The 18,252-nt window shown below is 47.0% G+C and overlaps 2 protein-coding genes across 5 annotated transcripts; one reads left to right on the top strand and one right to left on the bottom strand.

Moving 5' to 3' along the window:
- The first annotated feature begins 6 nt into the window (after positions 1 to 6).
- LOC125991671 (somatostatin receptor type 2) lies at positions 7 to 4,013 on the top strand. 3 transcript variants are annotated; one of them, XM_049759953.2, is made up of 4 exons: positions 7 to 197; positions 1,306 to 1,769; positions 2,283 to 2,608; positions 2,857 to 4,013. In XM_049759953.2, the coding sequence occupies exons 2-4, from the start codon at positions 1,373 to 1,375 to the stop codon at positions 3,286 to 3,288; spliced, it is 1,155 nt and encodes a 384-aa protein (XP_049615910.1). In that variant the 5' UTR covers positions 7 to 197; positions 1,306 to 1,372; the 3' UTR covers positions 3,289 to 4,013. The 3 variants fall into 3 exon arrangements, with proteins under 3 accessions (XP_049615910.1, XP_049615912.1, XP_068505594.1); XM_049759955.2 differs by having other exon boundaries at positions 7 to 1,000; XM_068649493.1 differs by having other exon boundaries at positions 7 to 1,769.
- A 6,081-nt stretch (positions 4,014 to 10,094) lies between these two features.
- On the bottom strand, positions 10,095 to 18,170 carry LOC125991655 (ubiquitin carboxyl-terminal hydrolase 22). Of its 2 annotated transcripts, XM_049759911.2 has the most exons (13): positions 17,667 to 18,169; positions 16,801 to 16,933; positions 14,917 to 15,030; positions 14,634 to 14,735; positions 13,727 to 13,893; positions 13,479 to 13,626; positions 13,228 to 13,330; positions 12,890 to 13,048; positions 12,682 to 12,808; positions 12,509 to 12,600; positions 12,376 to 12,438; positions 11,876 to 12,025; positions 10,095 to 11,779 (listed from the first exon to the last, which is right to left on the bottom strand). In XM_049759911.2, exons 1-13 carry the CDS (start codon positions 17,784 to 17,786, stop codon positions 11,737 to 11,739), a joined length of 1,521 nt encoding a protein of 506 aa, XP_049615868.1. In that variant the 5' UTR covers positions 17,787 to 18,169; the 3' UTR covers positions 10,095 to 11,736. The 2 variants fall into 2 exon arrangements, with proteins under 2 accessions (XP_049615868.1, XP_049615869.1); XM_049759912.2 differs by lacking the exon at positions 14,634 to 14,735 and having other exon boundaries at positions 17,667 to 18,170.
- Positions 18,171 to 18,252: the final 82 nt, after the last annotated feature.

Raw genomic sequence — 18,252 nt, 5'->3', positions numbered from 1 at the left:
ACGGGCCGTGACGAGGCTGCGTGGTGCCTGAACCGCTGGAGCTGCGCGTAACTGAGACGGAGCAGGTGGATGGATGGATGGATGGATGGAGGGATGCACGGAAGGAAGGCAGGCTAGATGGACGCACGCGCTCTGTAAAAACATCTTGGCAATTGGCACGATGGATTTGACACAAGGAGGACATTTTCTAATTCAAAGTAAGTCTTCAAGTGTACTCATGCGCTAGTACAAAATACGTATAAAAAGTCTGTCTAGTTGAAATGAAGTCCTGGATAGATTTTCATGGACATTTACAAGGACTCGAATGTGACACAATTAATCCAATGATTAGATGCCTGGTGGGTTAGAAAAGATGCAAATAATAACATTATGGCTTGACTGTTCATTTAATGATGTCAAAGGAATGGTCTGAGCTCCCGCTTACAGCGCACTACCACTGGCTGGCGTTGATTGCTTTGGAGGTAGAAAATATAGAAGCGCTCGCTCCGCAAATTTCATATACTATGAGCTAAAAAAGGGGATCATTGAAATGTTCTCCTAAATTTGTGTGAAGAATCTTCATTCGATTCATGTCTGGCAAGGTGAGGTTGAGTCACGTTACGTCACATTGCACATTCCCGCATGCTTTTATTTTGCAACTCTACTTGTACCTTCTCACAAATGGAGTTCATTATTGACATGGAAAAAAATAGATATATTCTCAAACAGCTTTCGGTCATGTTTTGAACTGAGCTGTCCATCAATATGAAATCCCAAAGGTGATGTGACTATTTAATAGATGCGAGCAAAATTGGGACTTGTCCCTCAACTCAAATGACAGATCCTCCCTCCCGACAGCGTCCGAGCTGTTTGTTCCCGAGATCGATTGAATAAACATTTGTCTCCGCTCGCGGCACAATGCCCTCCCTCGATCATCTCTCCAACCTGGCTTATTGCATGTATGCACACGCCGGACGACATGGAGCCGGCCCTCCCCGCCTAGATCGTTTGACCCACGGTGGTGAGTTTATGCTTTTGGTTGGTTGGTTGGGTGGGTGGATGGATGGATGGTTGGGTGGGTGGATGGACGGATGGATGGATGGACGGATGGACGGACGGACGGACGGCAAGAACATTGACGGCGGAAAGAAATCAATCAATGATTTGGGACATACGTAAGAGGTTGGAAAACGACACAAAATGGCAGCTACAATGTTCACCGAGATGTGACATTAGCAGCCCTGAAAGTAGGAGTTACTATATCGGCTAAGCGTTGCCATGGCGTCACTCATAATAGCCTTCTCTCCCTTTGTCACGTCCTCCTAGATGTGTTCTTCTCGTCATGCGCGATGTGATGCCGACACGCGTTTGAGCTACCTTTGACTCTGCGACGATGGCGCTGGATCAATGGTCCTTCCTCTCGCCTCCACCAAACATGACTATCCCCGAGCCGCTCCTATACGACAGCTACCTCCAAGGGAACGAGTCGGACCTGGACCTGGACCTGAACGTGACGGGAGAAAGCAAGGAACCCCACCAGGACAAGACCAGCTCAGTGGTTATCACTTTGATTTACTTCATGGTGTGCGCGGTGGGGCTCTGCGGCAACGCCCTGGTCATTTACGTCATCCTACGCTACGCCAAAATGAAGACGGTGACCAACATATACATCCTCAACCTGGCCGTGGCCGACGTGCTGTGCATGATGAGCCTGCCGTTCATCGCCTTACAGCTGGCACTGGTGCATTGGCCCTTTGGCGAGGCGCTGTGCAAAGTCATTTTGACTGTGGGTAGGTAGACAACGGAGCACGCTGAGCACTGCGTTCAAATGCTGGCTGGCTGGCCGGCCATACTTGCTTTCAGCGCTTTGTGGCCAAACCATGACAGCAAATGGCAGAGCGGAGCGGAGCGGAGCTGGGGAGTCCGCTCGTCAAAAAGTGCGACAGTAAACCATTTAGAAGAGTGCTCATAACCTGCAACAACCGGGTTGCCGCTTCAAAAACTGCACTGACTGAGCTAGGCTAGCATTTTGGGATAGCTCAGCAAACCATTCTCACGTACGTGTGATCATCATATGGTTTAAAGTCATGGATTGTGCTTCAGCAATCCATCCTGGCTCAAAAATCATTTCTAGTATGTTAAGTACAGAAAGCCAAATCCATAGTAACTGTTTGAATTTTAGCTCCAGCTCTGAGAGTCACGATCTGCGACTTTCTCGAATTTGTCGAATCACTTGATCAAAAGCAACTCCTGCCTGACTCTATCTGCTTCTCCCCCCCCCCCCCCCCCCCCCCCCCCCCCAGACTCTCTCAATCAGTTCACCAGCATCTTTTGCCTCACGGTGATGAGCATCGATCGCTACCTGGCCGTGGTTCACCCCATTAAGTCGACCAAATGGCGGAAGCCCCGGGTTGCCAAGTTCATCAACTTGACAGTGTGGGGCGTGTCGCTGTTAGTCATCCTACCGACCATGATCTTCAGCGGTCTGGACAAGGTACCGGTCTGCGGGATCGTTTGGCCCGAGCCCCAGGACGCCTATTACACCGCCTTCATATTTTACACCTTCTTCATTGGATTCTTCCTTCCCCTGGCCGTCATATGCCTGTGTTACCTGTTCATCATAGTCAAGGTAAGAAGCAGCTGGCTTCCAATTCCGCTTTGCTTGTAAACTTGTAGTCGTGGCGTTGGGAATCTCGCGCCAGCTGTTGTCGCTCGCTCATCGAACGATGCGATTGAGCCGCGGTCAGTGGAGACACACGCACGACATGGGACGAAATTTCAGCTTGATTTATCCAATGAGTCTATGGGGGGAGTCATCATAGAAGTCAGTATGGCTTCAAGATCATCCACTGATGGAGATTGCGTGCCTTTTTGCAGGTCAAATCCTCAGGCATGCGAGTGGGCTCGACCAAACGCAAACGATCGGAACGTAAAGTGACCCGCATGGTCTCCATCGTGGTGGCCGTCTTCGTCCTCTGCTGGCTGCCCTTCTACATTTTCAACGTCACCTCGGTCACCGGCTCCATCAAGCCGACGTCGGCGGTGAAAAGCACCTTTGACTTTGTGGTGGTGCTGGGCTACGCCAACAGCTGCGCTAACCCCATTCTCTACGCCTTCCTGTCGGACAACTTCAAGAAGAGTTTCCAGAAGGTGCTGTGTCTCAAAAAGGTGACTGGCCTGGATGAAATGGATCGCAGTGACAGCAGGGTGGACAGGAGCAGGGTGGTCAATCACGCGCTCATCATCAACGCCAACTTGGAGGCGCATAATGCGGCGCTGCTCAACGGAGAGCTGCAGACCAGCATTTGAGGGCCGGCCGAGGAACACCAAGCAACTGTTGGCGACTATCACATACGGGGCGGGTCGGGCGGGGGGTTAGGGGGGACACTGATGCAATAGCCCACCCGCCCTTCTATGGACTCTGCTCTATGAAGTAAGCCAGTCTGAGCAGTTTCACAACAGAGATGGTACATTGACCCAAGTGTTTGAGGCAACCTGCTCTCATTGACCCTGAACACTCAATGAGCCTCCTGACTAACGTCAAACAGAAGTTGGACGCTTACGTCACTAAGCCCAGTTGGGCTCGTGTTGGAGGGAGGGAGGGAGGGAGGGAGGGAGGGAGGGAGGGAGGGAGGGAGGGAGGGAGGGACGATCTGCCTGCCGACAGAAGGGCTACTTGAGTGCGTTGCGCGTGAGGAAGAGACCCCATTCTTGTGGGTTAGGGTTAGGAAACAGGATGCCATTAGGCACTGTTTTCAGAAAAGGGAAGGAAGGCAAACATTTGCCTTGTGGAGCGACCCTCAAAAGGTAAAAGTCGAGGTCAGAAAAAAAGAATCATGGACTAGAGTCATGATCCGTTCCACCGGCCCTGCCTGACTTGAAAAGATGATCAGAGAAACAAATGGCAAAGCCTTGTCAACGGCACAATGATGAAGGACGCTGGCGGGTTGCCGGGGAACACCGCACTCATCCATCCGTAAGCGGTCTGATGGACAAAGAAATTGTTGGCAAACAAGTCGTACTTGTAAATACAAAGGTGCAAACATGGCTGCAAACATGGCTGCAAACATGGCCGAGTCCAATATTTTCCTGTCGTGGCATGTCTGTGGTATCTCTCATGACGTACTTGACATTTTCGCATTTTTATGCAGTGCTCAGTTTTGAAATATGCCATGACAATGTAAAGGTTCCTCTTTGTGGTGATCAGACTTTAGATTTAGCCTTTAGAAATTCATCTTGGAGTATCTGCCGATCAAGAGACCCCTAATCACCCCTGAAATGATTGGTCGAATTCCCTCTATCATGACGCTACGTTTTGTGAAAAAGAAATTCCAAGTCTTATTTTTGGAGAAACATTTGAACTCGAATATTTGAACACTGCCGAATTTTCAATTCAAAGCATTCTCGAATGTGCGTTGCGTTGACAAAACGACACTATAGTCAGTTCCAAATAGCATAGCCGGACTAATACGAGCCCATTCGCTGACGATTGTAATCTTAGAAAATGGATGTGGACCTTTGGCCAAACGTTATTGTTGAAGCTCATCTTTTGCAGGGGGGGGGGGGAGCCACTCAATCAAATAGGATTGCTCTTTTAGCCATCTCAAGTGGCGTGTACCGTGCGTGACCTCTTAGTTTCATGTCAATGAGTATGTTTTGTGCGCCAGCCAGCCAGCCAGCCAGCCGGCGCTGAAAAACAGGGTCATCCTGACGATCGCAGATTGCAGCTTCAGTCAGGTCCCATCAATCGGTGGACACACTCCATTTATCTTATTTAGTGCGCAAGTCACTGCATTGTTTTTGTCTTTTTGGCGTCTGGTGGTCAATGACAAACGTGACAGATAAATGATATCTTTTCCCTCCTCGAAAGGTATTCTTAGCCCCGCGTTTGCACGTTTTGGGGGCCCTTGTGAATACAAAGGATCTCAATTATGGATGACATTCATTTCAGAACTCTTTCTGCTGCATTTGGGCTCAGTCAGCTGCTTGTGAATAGTAAGTGCTTTTTTCCACAACGGTCCACACGCTTGCATGTTTGCATAATAATGCTTGTAAATGATGAGAAAACGACACCCTTTTCACTGTCGTGTTGAACAATACAACGGGACTGGGGGGGGCGGGTTGCGCTGAAATCCATGATTTCATTTGGCCAAAGGCTGCGTACGAGTGAAAGGATTTTTCGGTCCAATGCCTTTGCGCGTAGTATATAAAGCGGAATTGTTTTAGTGGCTTCAATCAAATCCCCGGCCTGGGTCCAGCCCTTCCTTCTTCGTTTGCTTGGCAATGCACGGAGAAATGTAAAGTGATCCATGTCTTGTTGAGAAAGCATACCGAAAAGAAACACAGCAAGACTACCCGTGCCGTCGGCCGTCGGCTGTTTGGACATCCTGTACTGACTAAATGGACCGTTGACTTTGACAAGACAGTTTGAACCAAAACGAATGTGAATGTAGCGCAACGATACGTAGTATATGTTGCTTTTTGGGTGAAGTCAGCTCATGTCATTGGCTTCCATTTACATGTGGCTCTTTTGCTCACGCTTGCACAATTCAACAACACGTCAAGGGTGTTTGTGGAGATGTACAAACGTGAGGAAAAGGCCATCTCACCTGCAATGCTTTTTTTCTTTTTTTAATCAAGATGATTTGTGAAGGGCTACAATGTGCGCAGAGGATGCACTGTTTAATATTAAGTCTGTATTCTATGCGTGGGGGGGGGGGGGGGGGGGGGGGGGGGAAGGCTGAATCTTGCATGGGAAGGGGGAGAAGATGGAGACCTATGAGCTCAATTTTTATAGACGGCGGCAGATTCCGATTCGGTGTCAGCGCATTGCTCGCAGTGCAGAACGCTCGCTCTCGGAGCTAGCGGACAATACACCTGCTCAGAGCACACACACACACACACTAGTAAATATTCATATCGTTTGTGAAGATGGTCAAATGTAAAAGTGTTACACTGGTGATATTTGTAAATACGTTCTTTTGCCATCAAATGCACATTTGTCATTGTTGTTAGTATTTAATAGAAAGAAAAAGAAAAAAAAGCTTTGATTGGCTATGTTTGAAGTTGACTGCTCCAGTCCCACAGCAGCCTTCCTATTTCTATTCCTTTGTCTGCGAAATTGCCTCCACATAAAGATACGCCACACGCCGCACGCACAGGACTTCTAGTGCCCAATGTTTCACATGACACCAAGATACAATTCTGTGGAGCTTGATGTCAATTTTCAGTCTACTTCTTCAAGGTTGAACAAACACTTTTGAGAAAAGTGTGATGTTCAAACCATTATCATGCCACAAGACAAATGGAGTCAAATTTCAGCTCAGGAAAAGGCACTCGTGTTGCGTAACAATGAACCGGCCGGCGGTCATCGTTGGTACGTATATCAGCCTCGTTGGTGTAAAGTGTACAATTATTTCTCCTTCATTGATTTGCTGTGGCAAAAATTCTTTTGGAAATGACAAAAGGTCAACCAGCGTCGCGGAATGGATCAACTTTGGAGGTTCCACCGTCATTTTCCACGCAACGTGCCTTGTCACTCACTCATCCTAACGTATCCGTGTACGTACATCAAGCAAGGGCCGGCGTGTTTCCCAACCAAAGGCCTGACGAGCAAAACCTAGTTGTTACACGTCCTTGTCCTCCATATGAAATTGCTTATGTTGGTGAATTCATGTAAGAATTTGTGATGACATTGCTGCCCTAAAATCGGAGAAAGTTATCGATTGTACGTGTCGGACAATCTAATGTCCTTTTCTGCGATTAAAAAAAAGCCCATTTGCTGTTCCCGTGGTGTATTTGATTTACTTTCCCGTCGATTCACGCGTCACGTGCACTATTTGAGCTGGATACAACATGAATGAGGAGGCTGCCTGCCTGCCTGCCTACAAACGTCTTGATTATCTTCTGAAATGCTTTCATGCCTGGAGGCATGAATAAATAAATCAATTAGTCTTAAGGCACAAATAAATTTGCTTTAAGAAGCCCTTGTAGCAGACCTTCAACTTCTCTTAGCAGTAGCACTCCTATTCATTCCATGTACTAAACACACATCTGAATGATAACAATAAATCAACTTAACGCACAGACATTCTTTTTTCCAATTGAATTAAATGCGTTTTGTAAAATATCCTAATCACTGAAACTCACATGTCATATTATGACATTCATTTGTACAAAGTGATTCTATTGGACACCATCAGAGACACGAGATGAATGAAACGATAAACATCAGATGTTATGCACGCTTTGACGCATGCATGCACGCACGCACGCACGCTTAAGATAGTCTCATCGGCGTACGTGAAGTCGAGTGCCTTTGACACTTTACATGCACGAGTGAACCTCGTTCCCTTTCCTCGCCTGCTGGGTCGCCCCGACGAGTATGACTCACGACTCTTCCTGCCGCCGAGAAAGCCAGCAAATGATGCGCTAATGCTATTCCATTGTAGCAGGTGAGTGAGTGAGTGAGTGGATGGAGATGAGATGAGATGAGATGAAAGCGGCACATCTCACTCGATGGAAAAGGTTGTGCCAGCCATCATATACTACCGCTATGCGAGCGAGCAGATGAGCTGCAATCAATTACACGAGGCCAATAGAAGCAGACATTCACATACTAGTTGTCAGTTTGAAACAAAAATGAAATGCCACATACGTATATGTATGTATGTATATCTGCAGGACCACCAACATGCTCCAAAGTTGCCCACAATGCATGGCAGGCAAACTGCGGCCTGAACAGGACTCAGCAACGCCGTACTTCCCCCCCACAGCCAATCGTGATGAATGAAAAATGTCCAAAAAGCCACAACACTTGACGCAAATTGAGCTGCCGTGCCCGTGCCCGTGCCCGGCGGGAGGGAGGGAGGGAACAGAGTGTCAATAGTGTTTTTTTAGTGCCCACTCGCACTCAAAGCTACCTTTTAGTGCGCAGAAGATGTACACTGTCATCAAAGTGGTCTCAGTGCTAATAAAAGTCAAATCTCGCCATTCATTTTCCTGACTGTCCAGTCTAAACTTAATCCGACCAATGGTGCAATTGTCACTCTGGCTCGTCTTTGTGACTGCCATTAACCTTCATCATTCTCATTAGCGTCAAAATAGACACTGCACTGATCAGCACAACTTATGTCGCCCACATTCGTGTCTCACTTCACTAGTGGCACATGGGAGGGAGGGGGAAAAAAGAAAAAAAAAAAAAAGACAAGCTGTAGTTACATAGTGGACACACTCAGAGACTTAACATATAGCTGAAACAGATTGTGGCAAGCACGCCAACAAACTCAAGTTTTCCTGCATCATGGAAAAAAAGAAGCAAAGGAGACATTGTCGTGCTGAGGTCCAAAAATGAGCCTGTGGAAGTGCACCACCACCACCACCACAGTCTGTTTGATCCAGCACAGATGCCCTTGTGCTGGGGAGGGAGAAAAGGGGAGAAGAAAAAAAAAAAGCCTGCCGTGTGATCAAGAGATGCTCAGCGAGGGGTTTAGCCTGCTTTGATCACACATGCGCATGCTTGATGGCAGGATTTCGAAGACACCTTTCATGCCGTCAAATGCTCCACTTATACCCTACCTGCAATCTGGCTGTGCGATCAATTTGTGCACGTGCAAAAAAAACAAAAAAAAACAAGTACACGGGGTTATGCAAGCAGATGTCATGTGGGGCCGCTAGTCGTTTTCCTGCCATTTGAAAGATGTCGCAGATATGCTTTTATAGCCTGCTCCACTAAACCATGAGATTGCTTGGCCACGTTCGTTACATTTCATTTCATTGCATTGTGTTTGTTAGTAGCTCCACTAGCTGTTTAAACGAGCAAAATAGTTCTTTCTTGTTATGAAGTATGACCACCCCAAAACATCATTCTCATCATCACCGAGATGATACTATACGTGTATATGGCATATGAAAAAATGATGACGGGAAAGCAAGCCCACTACCATATTGATCATTGCTGGGCCACTCACTCACTCACTCACTCACTCACTCACTCACTCACTCACTCACTCACTCACTCACTCACTCACTCACTGACTCACTGACTCACTCACTGACTCACTGACTCACTGACTCACTCACTCACTCACTCACTCACTCACTGACTCACTCACTGACTCACTCACTCACTCACTCACTCACTCACTCACTCACTCACTCACTCACTCACTCACTCACTCACTCACTCACTCACTCACTCACTCACTCACTCCAAGACTTCTTCTCATGTAGTTGATGAGTTTTCAAACACTGCACGATGTTACCATCTGCTGGACAAAGTGGTGTATAGTTTATAGCTGCAGTCTACCAAAAGCAATCAATCCTTCTTGTTTGAGGACTCTTGGCCTCCTTTGTTTCACTCATCACTGGTCCTTATCAGGAAAGTCAATTTGACTGTGTTTTGCTACTATATATGGATCTCTGTTATTTTATTTGTAAATCATATTTTGATGGCAGTCAACACGAATAAAGTGTCAATGAAAAATGGATTGGAACGTTATCAGTTAGCTGTGAATCAACTCCTACTTGTTTCAAACTTGATTCTTGTAATGGTGCAACATACCATTTTGGGTCCAAAATATTTATGAGCAGTATGTGAATATTTTGAGCAGCTCATTCAATAACTGGCGGCAAAAATGAGCTGAAGCTAGCTTTCTATGCCTTCAGGAAAACAAGCCAATACAAAATGACTAAGATGTTTTTTTACTTCTTTATTTGAGTGCCTTGCCATTAATGCGTCCTGTCCTGTCCTGTCCTTTTTGGACTGACTTCATAAGGCAAGACACCGTTTTGACTCCCGTGGCTGAATCCAGCAAAAACAATATAGACATTTCACCATTTGTCTCTTACGTACAAACTGTACATTGATATACTTTACATACATGTGGAAAAGAAAAGAAAAGAAAAAGATTCAGCTTGGGCGGCATGCTGAACGCAAGTACTGATTCAGTACACAAACACACACACACAACATACGCACGCGCACCACACGTGCATACAAACCCAACACACACGACCACATTTTTTAAGAACCAGTTCATTTCCCCACACTGTCTTTTTTTTTTTGTGTGTGTGTGACGAACACACAGGCAAGCACGCACGCACGCAGCCAACAATAATACACTGCAGAATCAACTTTGATCCGTTGTACGTACTGTACTGTACTGTACTATTCTGAAGATACATCCCGTATTGGTTTTTTTTTTGCATTTAACCACAAGCACTTACCTTGAACATGAATGAATATACAGTATGTTTCTAAACTGCCCGAGAAAACCCATAATAACAAAACAAAGGAAACAATAAAGCTAATCTAACAAAAGACTAAGCTGCCATAGCAGCATCTGCAGGTGGCTTAGCTCTTTTTGCGCATAGAAAACAACACAGCACAATAGAACACGGACGGACGGACGGACGGACGGACGGACGACGTGAGAGAGTGAATGCAAAAAAGTGTAAACCAATCCTTTTAGAATGACATTATTTCTATAAAAATATAATATTTACTGAGTAACATCCGCCCCTGCGACAGTTGGAAGCAGCAATAGAGACGGAAATATCCGGCGCACTCTGGGGAGCGCAAAAGCCAATCTTCCCATGTCGTCAAAGGACAACAAACTCGCTCGCTAAAAGTGACACAAAGAAACAACCGTATAATATTTATCATACAACTCTCAAGGAGATGTTTGCTCCTTGACTTTCTTCTTCTTCTGCAGTGCAGCAAAAATGCATTCACAAAACAAAAATCTTACAATATTTGGTCATTTGGAGACTGTGTGCGTGCGTATAGGCTACGATGTGACGCATGGTGTGCTTGTGAATTCAAATTACTTTTGTTTCAAAAGTCATACAAGAAAAAAAAAAAAAACGAGCCTTGTCTTTAGATTGGAGCTGCTTGGAGCAGTTTTGATAAGCATTTAGCACAGGGCCGAGGAATCTCTGAAAGGAACATACTATAGAATACTGACTTCTCCGCAAATAGTCGGTCGGTCGGTTCTTTCTCTAGGTGCCTGCTCACCAACTAAGAAAGAAATGACTGACAGAACCAGCAACAGGATATTCTCACACAGTAAGTGCGCGTTCGTCGTATCTTTTGTGTGTTCTGAAATTGGCGGTGTTAGAGGCGAGCCGAGCCGAGCCGTTGGGGCACTGACCCCAGATAATGGCCAGACTTTTAGGTATTTTTTTCCACCATTTTCACCCGTCCCCCATAGGAACAGAAAATGAATATCCATCACAAATTTTGGAAGATTTGGGGGGGAAAAAAAAACATATCCTTGGCCTCCCCCCCTCATGGAAAAAAATCTTAGCTCCAATAGGGGCTATACTAACACTGTTTTTTTTTTTTTTACAAGTTCTACAATCAAAAGTCCCTCTGACATTTCATGAGTTTTTGCATAGCAGCCCAGATCCCATAAACAATAAGTCACCCCCCCCCCTCCCCATCCCTGCTCCAGAATGATGTTGCTTAAAAACAGCATTTATGAATAAATGCCCCACATACCTCTGCTTGTGTGTGTCTGTAAAAGAGAAAGCCAGGGAGGAGTGGAAAATGACCATGGCTACCAGTCAGTTTTAACCTCCAGCAGCATGCAGACGGGCTTGGCAGGTTTACAAGCAGCAGATTGTTGTTGTTGTCGTTGTTGTTGTTGTTGTTGTTGTTGTCATTGTTGTTGTGTGCGTCCTGAATTCCAGTGGAAATGTTTTGCGACTTGCAGTAGTGCGTTAGGGCTCAAATGCGTTGTGATGAGGGCTGCGCTATTCATACTCCAGGAATTGTTTGTGGTAAAACAAAAGGTACCTAGGGGGGGGGGGAAGCAGACAGACAGACAGACAGACAGCAGCGTTGATAGAATGTTGCCATTATGATGCATGCGGTGGATCACTGATGGCTCACCCTTCACTGTCCAGTACGGCCTCCATGCTGGCCTTGGTGATGATAGCGTCGTCACATTTGAACCACTGGTCCTTATGCTGCCTGATGAAGGTGGTGTAGTGGCCACTCTCTAGTGTTCCCTGGTGGTTAACCACAGCAAAAAGGCTGTATCTGGTTGAGACAGGAAGTGGGACAATCAGCAGCGGCGGCGGTGGCGGCGGCGGCGACGGCAGCAGCTTCTTAATCTTGATGAGGGGGCCATGTCACAAATAAAACAACAATAAGCCGCTGCCTATCCCAGCTAACTTTCACTGGAGTCGAGTGGCGTGGAGTGGAGTGGAGTGGTGGCCACAGTCAAGAGCAGAGCACATACTGTACAAAACAGACCATCATGAGCATTTCCATGTAAATAAGGCTCTGAATCCCATGAGCTGTGACGGCCAGCATGATCTTAATGATCTTGACAATAGATGTGAATGAAGGTGAGCATATCATTTGCAGATTGCTTGCGATGAGCCTACTTGTTGTCGTTGTTGAAGGGCTCCACAGTCTGCTGGTACTGGCCGTTCGTCCTGCTCTCTTTACTGAAACGCACAACGGCGTTGTCGCGTCATAACGTGGCATTGGAACTGTTTCAAGTTCAACGCTTCTCACCTGGAGGCCATAAATGGTGTCATATCCAGCTCCAAAGGGAAAGAGACATAAGTTGTTATTTTCCTCCGGAGCTTGGCAGAATGTTCAAATCGCTGCCAAACACACACACACACACACACACCCAAAAAGTAAACAGGATGGTCCAAGAGCATTGTGAAAAAGACAAGTCATACTTTGAGGTGAAAGCAGGCCACGATGGGCAACTTTTTCATGGTCAGTTGCTTGGTGGACTCCTGGTAACTATGGCAACCGCTGCACTTGATCTTTGCGCTGCTGCCGAGGTGCTCTGGTCTGGTGAACCTAAGCCAAGGGTGAGACGGATATTGCGCAAAGTGCTCCGTCTCCACACTAGTTTACCGAGCTTATTGTAATGCGGGTTACCTTCGTAGGCAGTCTGTCAGTGTTGTGGCGCCGGTGGCGTGACTCTCTCCATTTAGTGTTGAGCCATCTCCGCCGGGACTCAGCGGCCAGAAAGGAGTAGAGGAGCCCGGCAGGTCCAGGCTGATGTCCCAGAACGGGTCGATGGTTGTTGACACACCGCTAGGAGAAGGATGGAGATGCATTTCAACATTTATCTACTAGAGCCAATATCTACTCTATATCTAGTATACTGTATATCCACCTGGTGGTGCTACAGATCACTTTCAAGAGTTTCATTTCTCTTGCTGCTGCTGCAGTAGACTGCTGTGTTGCAAAATGCTACACACGAGCACACTTACTGGCAGACTTGGCAGGTGACATCGGACTGCAGGCCTCCTGTGAAGATTTGGTCAATGATGCAGTTACAATGGTTTGGGTTGTTGGCTTTTTTCCCGTTGTCATCTGTATGAACACACACACACACACGTACAAACAAACAAACAAGCTGCTTAAGAATTGGAATGTGGACAAAAAAATACATGTGGATGAAAAAGGCAACTTTAGAATTAAATATATATCATGTGAAAAAAAAGATGTGAATTTGCCTGACCTTTGCAGTGCCTGTGCAGCACGTCCAGCGCAGCGATGAGGAACTCGTGTGCGTCCTGCTGCTCGTAGCCAGCCAGGTGACGGGCATGAGTCCACACCAGGTGGAGCAGACGGAACGGGATGTGCGGTGAACGATGGCCTGAGTAGAACTGGCGAGGTCCCGTGTACACATTTGAACAATCGCCACTTGCTCCTACACACCCCTAAATCCTTTCTTAGCTTTGGGCTAAAAAAAAAAAAAAAGGGTACCTCCTGGAAGAGCTGTGACATCTCACACACTAAGCAGGAGTTGCTCTGCATTTCACATTTGTGTCGGTCAGACAGGAAGAAGTCCCGCAGCAGCGGCGTGTGCGTTAGCGCCTGGACAATGCAGTTCATAAAGCACGTGTTGCCGAGGTTGATCAGACCGCGTAGACCTGGAAGCGGAGGAGGGACACCGTCAGAAGGTGCAGATGACTGACAATTGTACGTACAACGGGATCCATTGTCATCTGAACTCCATTTGGGGCGACAAATGGCCTTTGTAATGGCTCAGCTAAACTAAACACATGGCAGGCAAGCAAGCAAGCAAGCAAGCCCGAGAAGTGAAATCTAGAGTCAATGATTCCTACTTCTCAATTCTCGACTGACACTCCCAAAGATGATGCTCGAGGGCGCTTTACAGGGCTTGTTGGATGTGCTAATTTGCCGAGTCACAGTGGATTCGTAGCTTGTTAGCTTCAGGCTGCTATTTCTGGCTGCTGCCTGCCTGCCTGCCTTTGATTGTGCGTTGTTCAAGACAAGAGGATTTCCCCGTTCATTTTCTGCTGTGACTAATCATAAAACCAAAACAAAATAAAACATAAATACCTAATTGCATTTATCCATCTGTCCTTATTGTAATGGACACCATTTCTTAGCATATTGTTTGAATTTTGTCCAATGTCAAGATGTTATTTATAGATACATTTGACGGCAACGGCCAGGTCGCGTGAAATATGTTCCTCAGTGACTGTGATTAGCATGGAGCTGATAGAATAATCTGATTGCAATGGATTAGTCAATTCTACATTTTCAAGCGATGATGCGGCATGATTAGCATTTGATCTGTGATGTAAAAATAAACGCAAGCGAGAAAGTGGGTCACGGCATACGCGCTTTGGATGGGGTGGCTAACCAATAGTACAGTTGGAGGTGATTCTCCTCCTCTTGGGATTGTGGCGGAGAAGCTCCAGCTCCCTCTTGGTGGGCTCCCATGACAAGTACTTCTCACCTACGCCTGCAAGTCATTTTCAAGGTCTCGTATCAACATGGAGCACAAGATGGAGCACGCTGTCCATATCAAAGGAAGGCGTGCAGAATTTGAATGGGAGCATTTTCTGCGCGCGAGCTTTTCAAATCAAAGGTGCTGTTAAGATGCTGCCCGACCGACCGACCGATCGACCGACCGACTGACCGACCTTGCATTTTCCAGGCTTTCCTTTGCTCCTCTTTGGCAATCTGTTCCATGTCTTTGTCGTAAATGTAGTCTTGGCACATGAAGCAGTAAATCCCCCCATAGAGCAAGTCAATCGCTGCAAAGTCAAGACAAGGAGAGGGTTAGAAAAAGGAGACTTTTGATTTGAAATGCAGGGTCGACTTTGATCTATTTTGTTGGTTGGTTGGTTTGTCCAGGGCTGTGAGTCAGTGCGAGCCGCTGGATGATTCATCTCACGTCTTTCGCCGTTCAGGCAATGTTGCCATGGTGTCGCATTGCCAAGTCAAATGGGTTTATCAGCTGACACATCTGCTATCTGTCAACACCATCCGCTAATGGCGCCACTCGCTCGCTCGCTCGGGTCGCGAGAATCCCGTGCTAAGGTGACGAGCGACCCAGGAGAGTGCCAAAGCTTTGCCCCATTGTGCTTCCCATCGTTGCCATCAGCGCTACGGTCGCCGTGACAACCTGACCTTTGGCCGACGCCGTCATTCTTTGCAGGTGAGGCTGTATGGCCAAGGGCGGGAAAGCGGTGGCCAAGTACAAGCGCTACATACAGGAAATGGAATGTGATTGTCAAAGTCGTTTATTGACCGTAGCGTTTGTCATGATTGGCATTTGCAGGAGCACACGACTGCACTGAATCACAGTGAGAGGGCACATATTGTTGATGAATAGCTCTTCATGAAAGGAAAGCCCTGGTGATAACGCTAATGATACAAACGAGAAGGCGTCTGAAATGAACTCCCATTGTGAATATCAAAGAGCTCTTGCAAAAAGTCTTTCCCACAGCCAACAAGTCCCTACCTCCCTCTGCAATGGGAAACACTGCTTTGATGCAGGGAGCCGAGGCAATCGCCGCAAGGTCTCGTCAAAATTCGTTTTCAGTTTAACGTGCGGACGGCAGCAGTGTCAAAACGTCCTCATGAAAACTCTGGATGTTCAATACTACTTTTTCTTCCTAGTAAACAATAGCGCTAGTACTTCCAAGGACTTGCTACCTCAATAAGTCACTTCTCACTCACCCAAGAAATACGTGTGGAGGCAAATGAACACGGGTGACATTTAACCATTCCACTTTAATGGCTGTTTTAGCGATGTGGGCGGAAACTCCAGTATCCGCAGAAAACACGACAACGTGGAGAACAGACAGACTAAGGAGGAGGAGGGGCTTTGTTAAATGTTGGCTAATTCCACAGGGTTTTCTAAAGATGACTTAATTACCTCTTTAACAGTCTACGGAAATCTGCCCTCCTCCCACTTTCTCTGTTATACTTTTTTTTGCCACAGCTAACCTAATTAGACAGACAATTTCACTTCCCTTAATTACACATGTGGGGGAACACACTAAGACAAGAGGGGGGGGGGGGGTCTTGAGCCAAACGGATGAGGAAAAAAAAGAAGCTTCCAAACTGTTCTGAACATCTGCCAAAGTTTGCTTGCTTTGTCATTCACACCCGAGGTGTCTCTGCTGCGGCACTCGGAACCCCCCCCCCCAAACACTGCAGTATGATGTTCTCCACTCAGAGCTGCAAACATCTAATTCCATTATACAACTGGGAATACAAAATGCAGGTCAACGGGGTGACATTTTGTATGTGCTATTACACATGATCACGTTGTACAGCTTACACTAAAAAAAAGAATGCCCTTTTTTTCTTCTCCTGCATTTCTCAGCAGGTTTCTCTTTAGCAGTGATGTACATTTATATATTTCATAATGTTTTGTCGATTGGCCAACAATAAAATCAAAAGTAACAAATAAAATTCATGCAACACTTCCTGATTTCATTCTAAACCAATTGATTGGTAATCACTTCTCCTGTAGTCAGTCTGTGTGCTCCATCCAGTGTGCATGTACACCATACCTAGGTTATGTCGTTTGCTCTTGGCATGCTCATGGATGTGTTTTTTGGCAAAGCAGGCGAAGAAAACGCAGTAAAGGCAGGAGTGGAGTCTGCTGAGGTGAGCGCCGCACATGTGGCAGATGCATGACTTGGCCTGGAAAAAGGGGCAGAGTCACACAACAGATACGTTAGGGTGGCGCCGGGTGTACATCCTGAACTGCTTGCAAGCAAATGGCAAGCCATGTCATACTTGGAAATGGAAAAAGCTATGGTTTCATTCCAACCCTGTCACCACCGCCCTTCTATGAAATCATGCGTGTCGGCCTTTCTGTCTGCAAGAGGCACAAGCAACACAAGATTGCCAAACGAGTCCGCTCCGTGGGTGGGGTGCCGGCGCAAGTGAAGGAATGGGCAATTATGGAATGAAGGAGGCATTTGGGGGGGGGGGGGGGGGGGGGGATGGATGGATGGATCGACATGTGTAAATCACAGATGCAAAAAAAAATTGTTGCATCCAAGAGATGTGGTCATGATTTGGTAGTGGGGGTGGGTGATTCATTGCATGGTTTATTTCAAGCCTACAATGAGCGGCGAGGGAAGACCCATCTGTAGATGCTGTTGCGGGGAAGATGCCTTGAAGGCGCAGTGGTGAGGAAAACAAGATACTGTCGGACATGTAGTACCATTTACGGAGGTCCGTTCTGCCACTTGTGTAACGGGTGTATTGTTATTATTTTTCTTCATGGAAGGGGTTACTGCCCACAAACATACCACACACGCATGCGACCTTTCACTCACTCACGCACGCACGCACGCCGCACAGCACAGCACAGCACAGCACATCTCTTTTCCGTGAGGTGAGCCCACTCGGCTTCCCAGTCTGTTACCTTGCGTTTCCTGGTTTCGGCCGAACCGCTCCATACGAAACACTGATAAATAGCCCTCAGGTTTTGCTTCCAGTTGTCCACTTTGAAGCAGGTGACATGGGGGCAGCCCGCGGGACTCATGATAATCACAGCATCAGGCTCGGCTGTCCACCGGGCGGCCGAGGAAACCTGTTCAAAAAGCCCCAAGCCAGCCCAAAGCTCCGGACGGACGGACGGACTGGCTGGCTGGCTGGCTGGCTGGCTGGCTGGCTGGCTGGCTAGCTCGCCAGCTTCGTTATTCCACCAATTGCCGCGTTGTGGCTAAGTGGGCATGTTCTGGTTGTAGTTACGGCGACACACTGGCAAAAGCATATTACCTGTCAATTGGAAGCCATTGTGGTGCCATGAATGCAGCTTAACCACATTGATGGCTAAATGACATGTTAGCCAGCTGGCTAAAGTTGCTTAGCGTTGGAATTTCAACAGTAGCTTGCTTCCACCGTGAGTGTGTGTGGACCTACCCCGTTCATAAGGGCGGACCAATCACGAGCGACTACTACTCGGGATTGGCGTATGCCATCTGTTGCAGAGGTTAAGTCCCGCCTCT

The sequence above is a fragment of the Syngnathus scovelli genome, chromosome 21 (genome assembly GCF_024217435.2).
Source record: "Syngnathus scovelli strain Florida chromosome 21, RoL_Ssco_1.2, whole genome shotgun sequence".
Taxonomy (NCBI): domain Eukaryota; kingdom Metazoa; phylum Chordata; class Actinopteri; order Syngnathiformes; family Syngnathidae; genus Syngnathus; species Syngnathus scovelli.
Note: the sequence above shows the minus strand (reverse complement) of the source record. Positions and strands in the feature narration are given on the sequence as shown.

Excerpts from the sequence above, each read along its gene's own strand:
- LOC125991671 (XM_049759953.2), top strand. The coding sequence starts at position 1,373 with ATGGCGCTGGATCAATGGTCCTTCCTCTCGCCTCCACCAAACATGACT. Across the intron at positions 1,770-2,282 it reads CAAAGTCATTTTGACTGTGG|ACTCTCTCAATCAGTTCACC; the intron begins GTAGGTAGACAA and ends CCCCCCCCCCAG. Across the intron at positions 2,609-2,856 it reads ACCTGTTCATCATAGTCAAG|GTCAAATCCTCAGGCATGCG; the intron begins GTAAGAAGCAGC and ends GCCTTTTTGCAG.
- LOC125991655 (XM_049759911.2), bottom strand. The coding sequence starts at position 17,786 with ATGAGTCCCGCGGGCTGCCCCCATGTCACCTGCTTCAAAGTGGACAAC. Across the intron at positions 15,031-16,800 it reads GAGCAAACGACATAACCTAG|CGATTGACTTGCTCTATGGG; the intron begins GTATGGTGTACA and ends TTGACTTTGCAG. Across the intron at positions 12,601-12,681 it reads TGGCCTGCTTTCACCTCAAA|CGATTTGAACATTCTGCCAA; the intron begins GTATGACTTGTC and ends TGTGTTTGGCAG.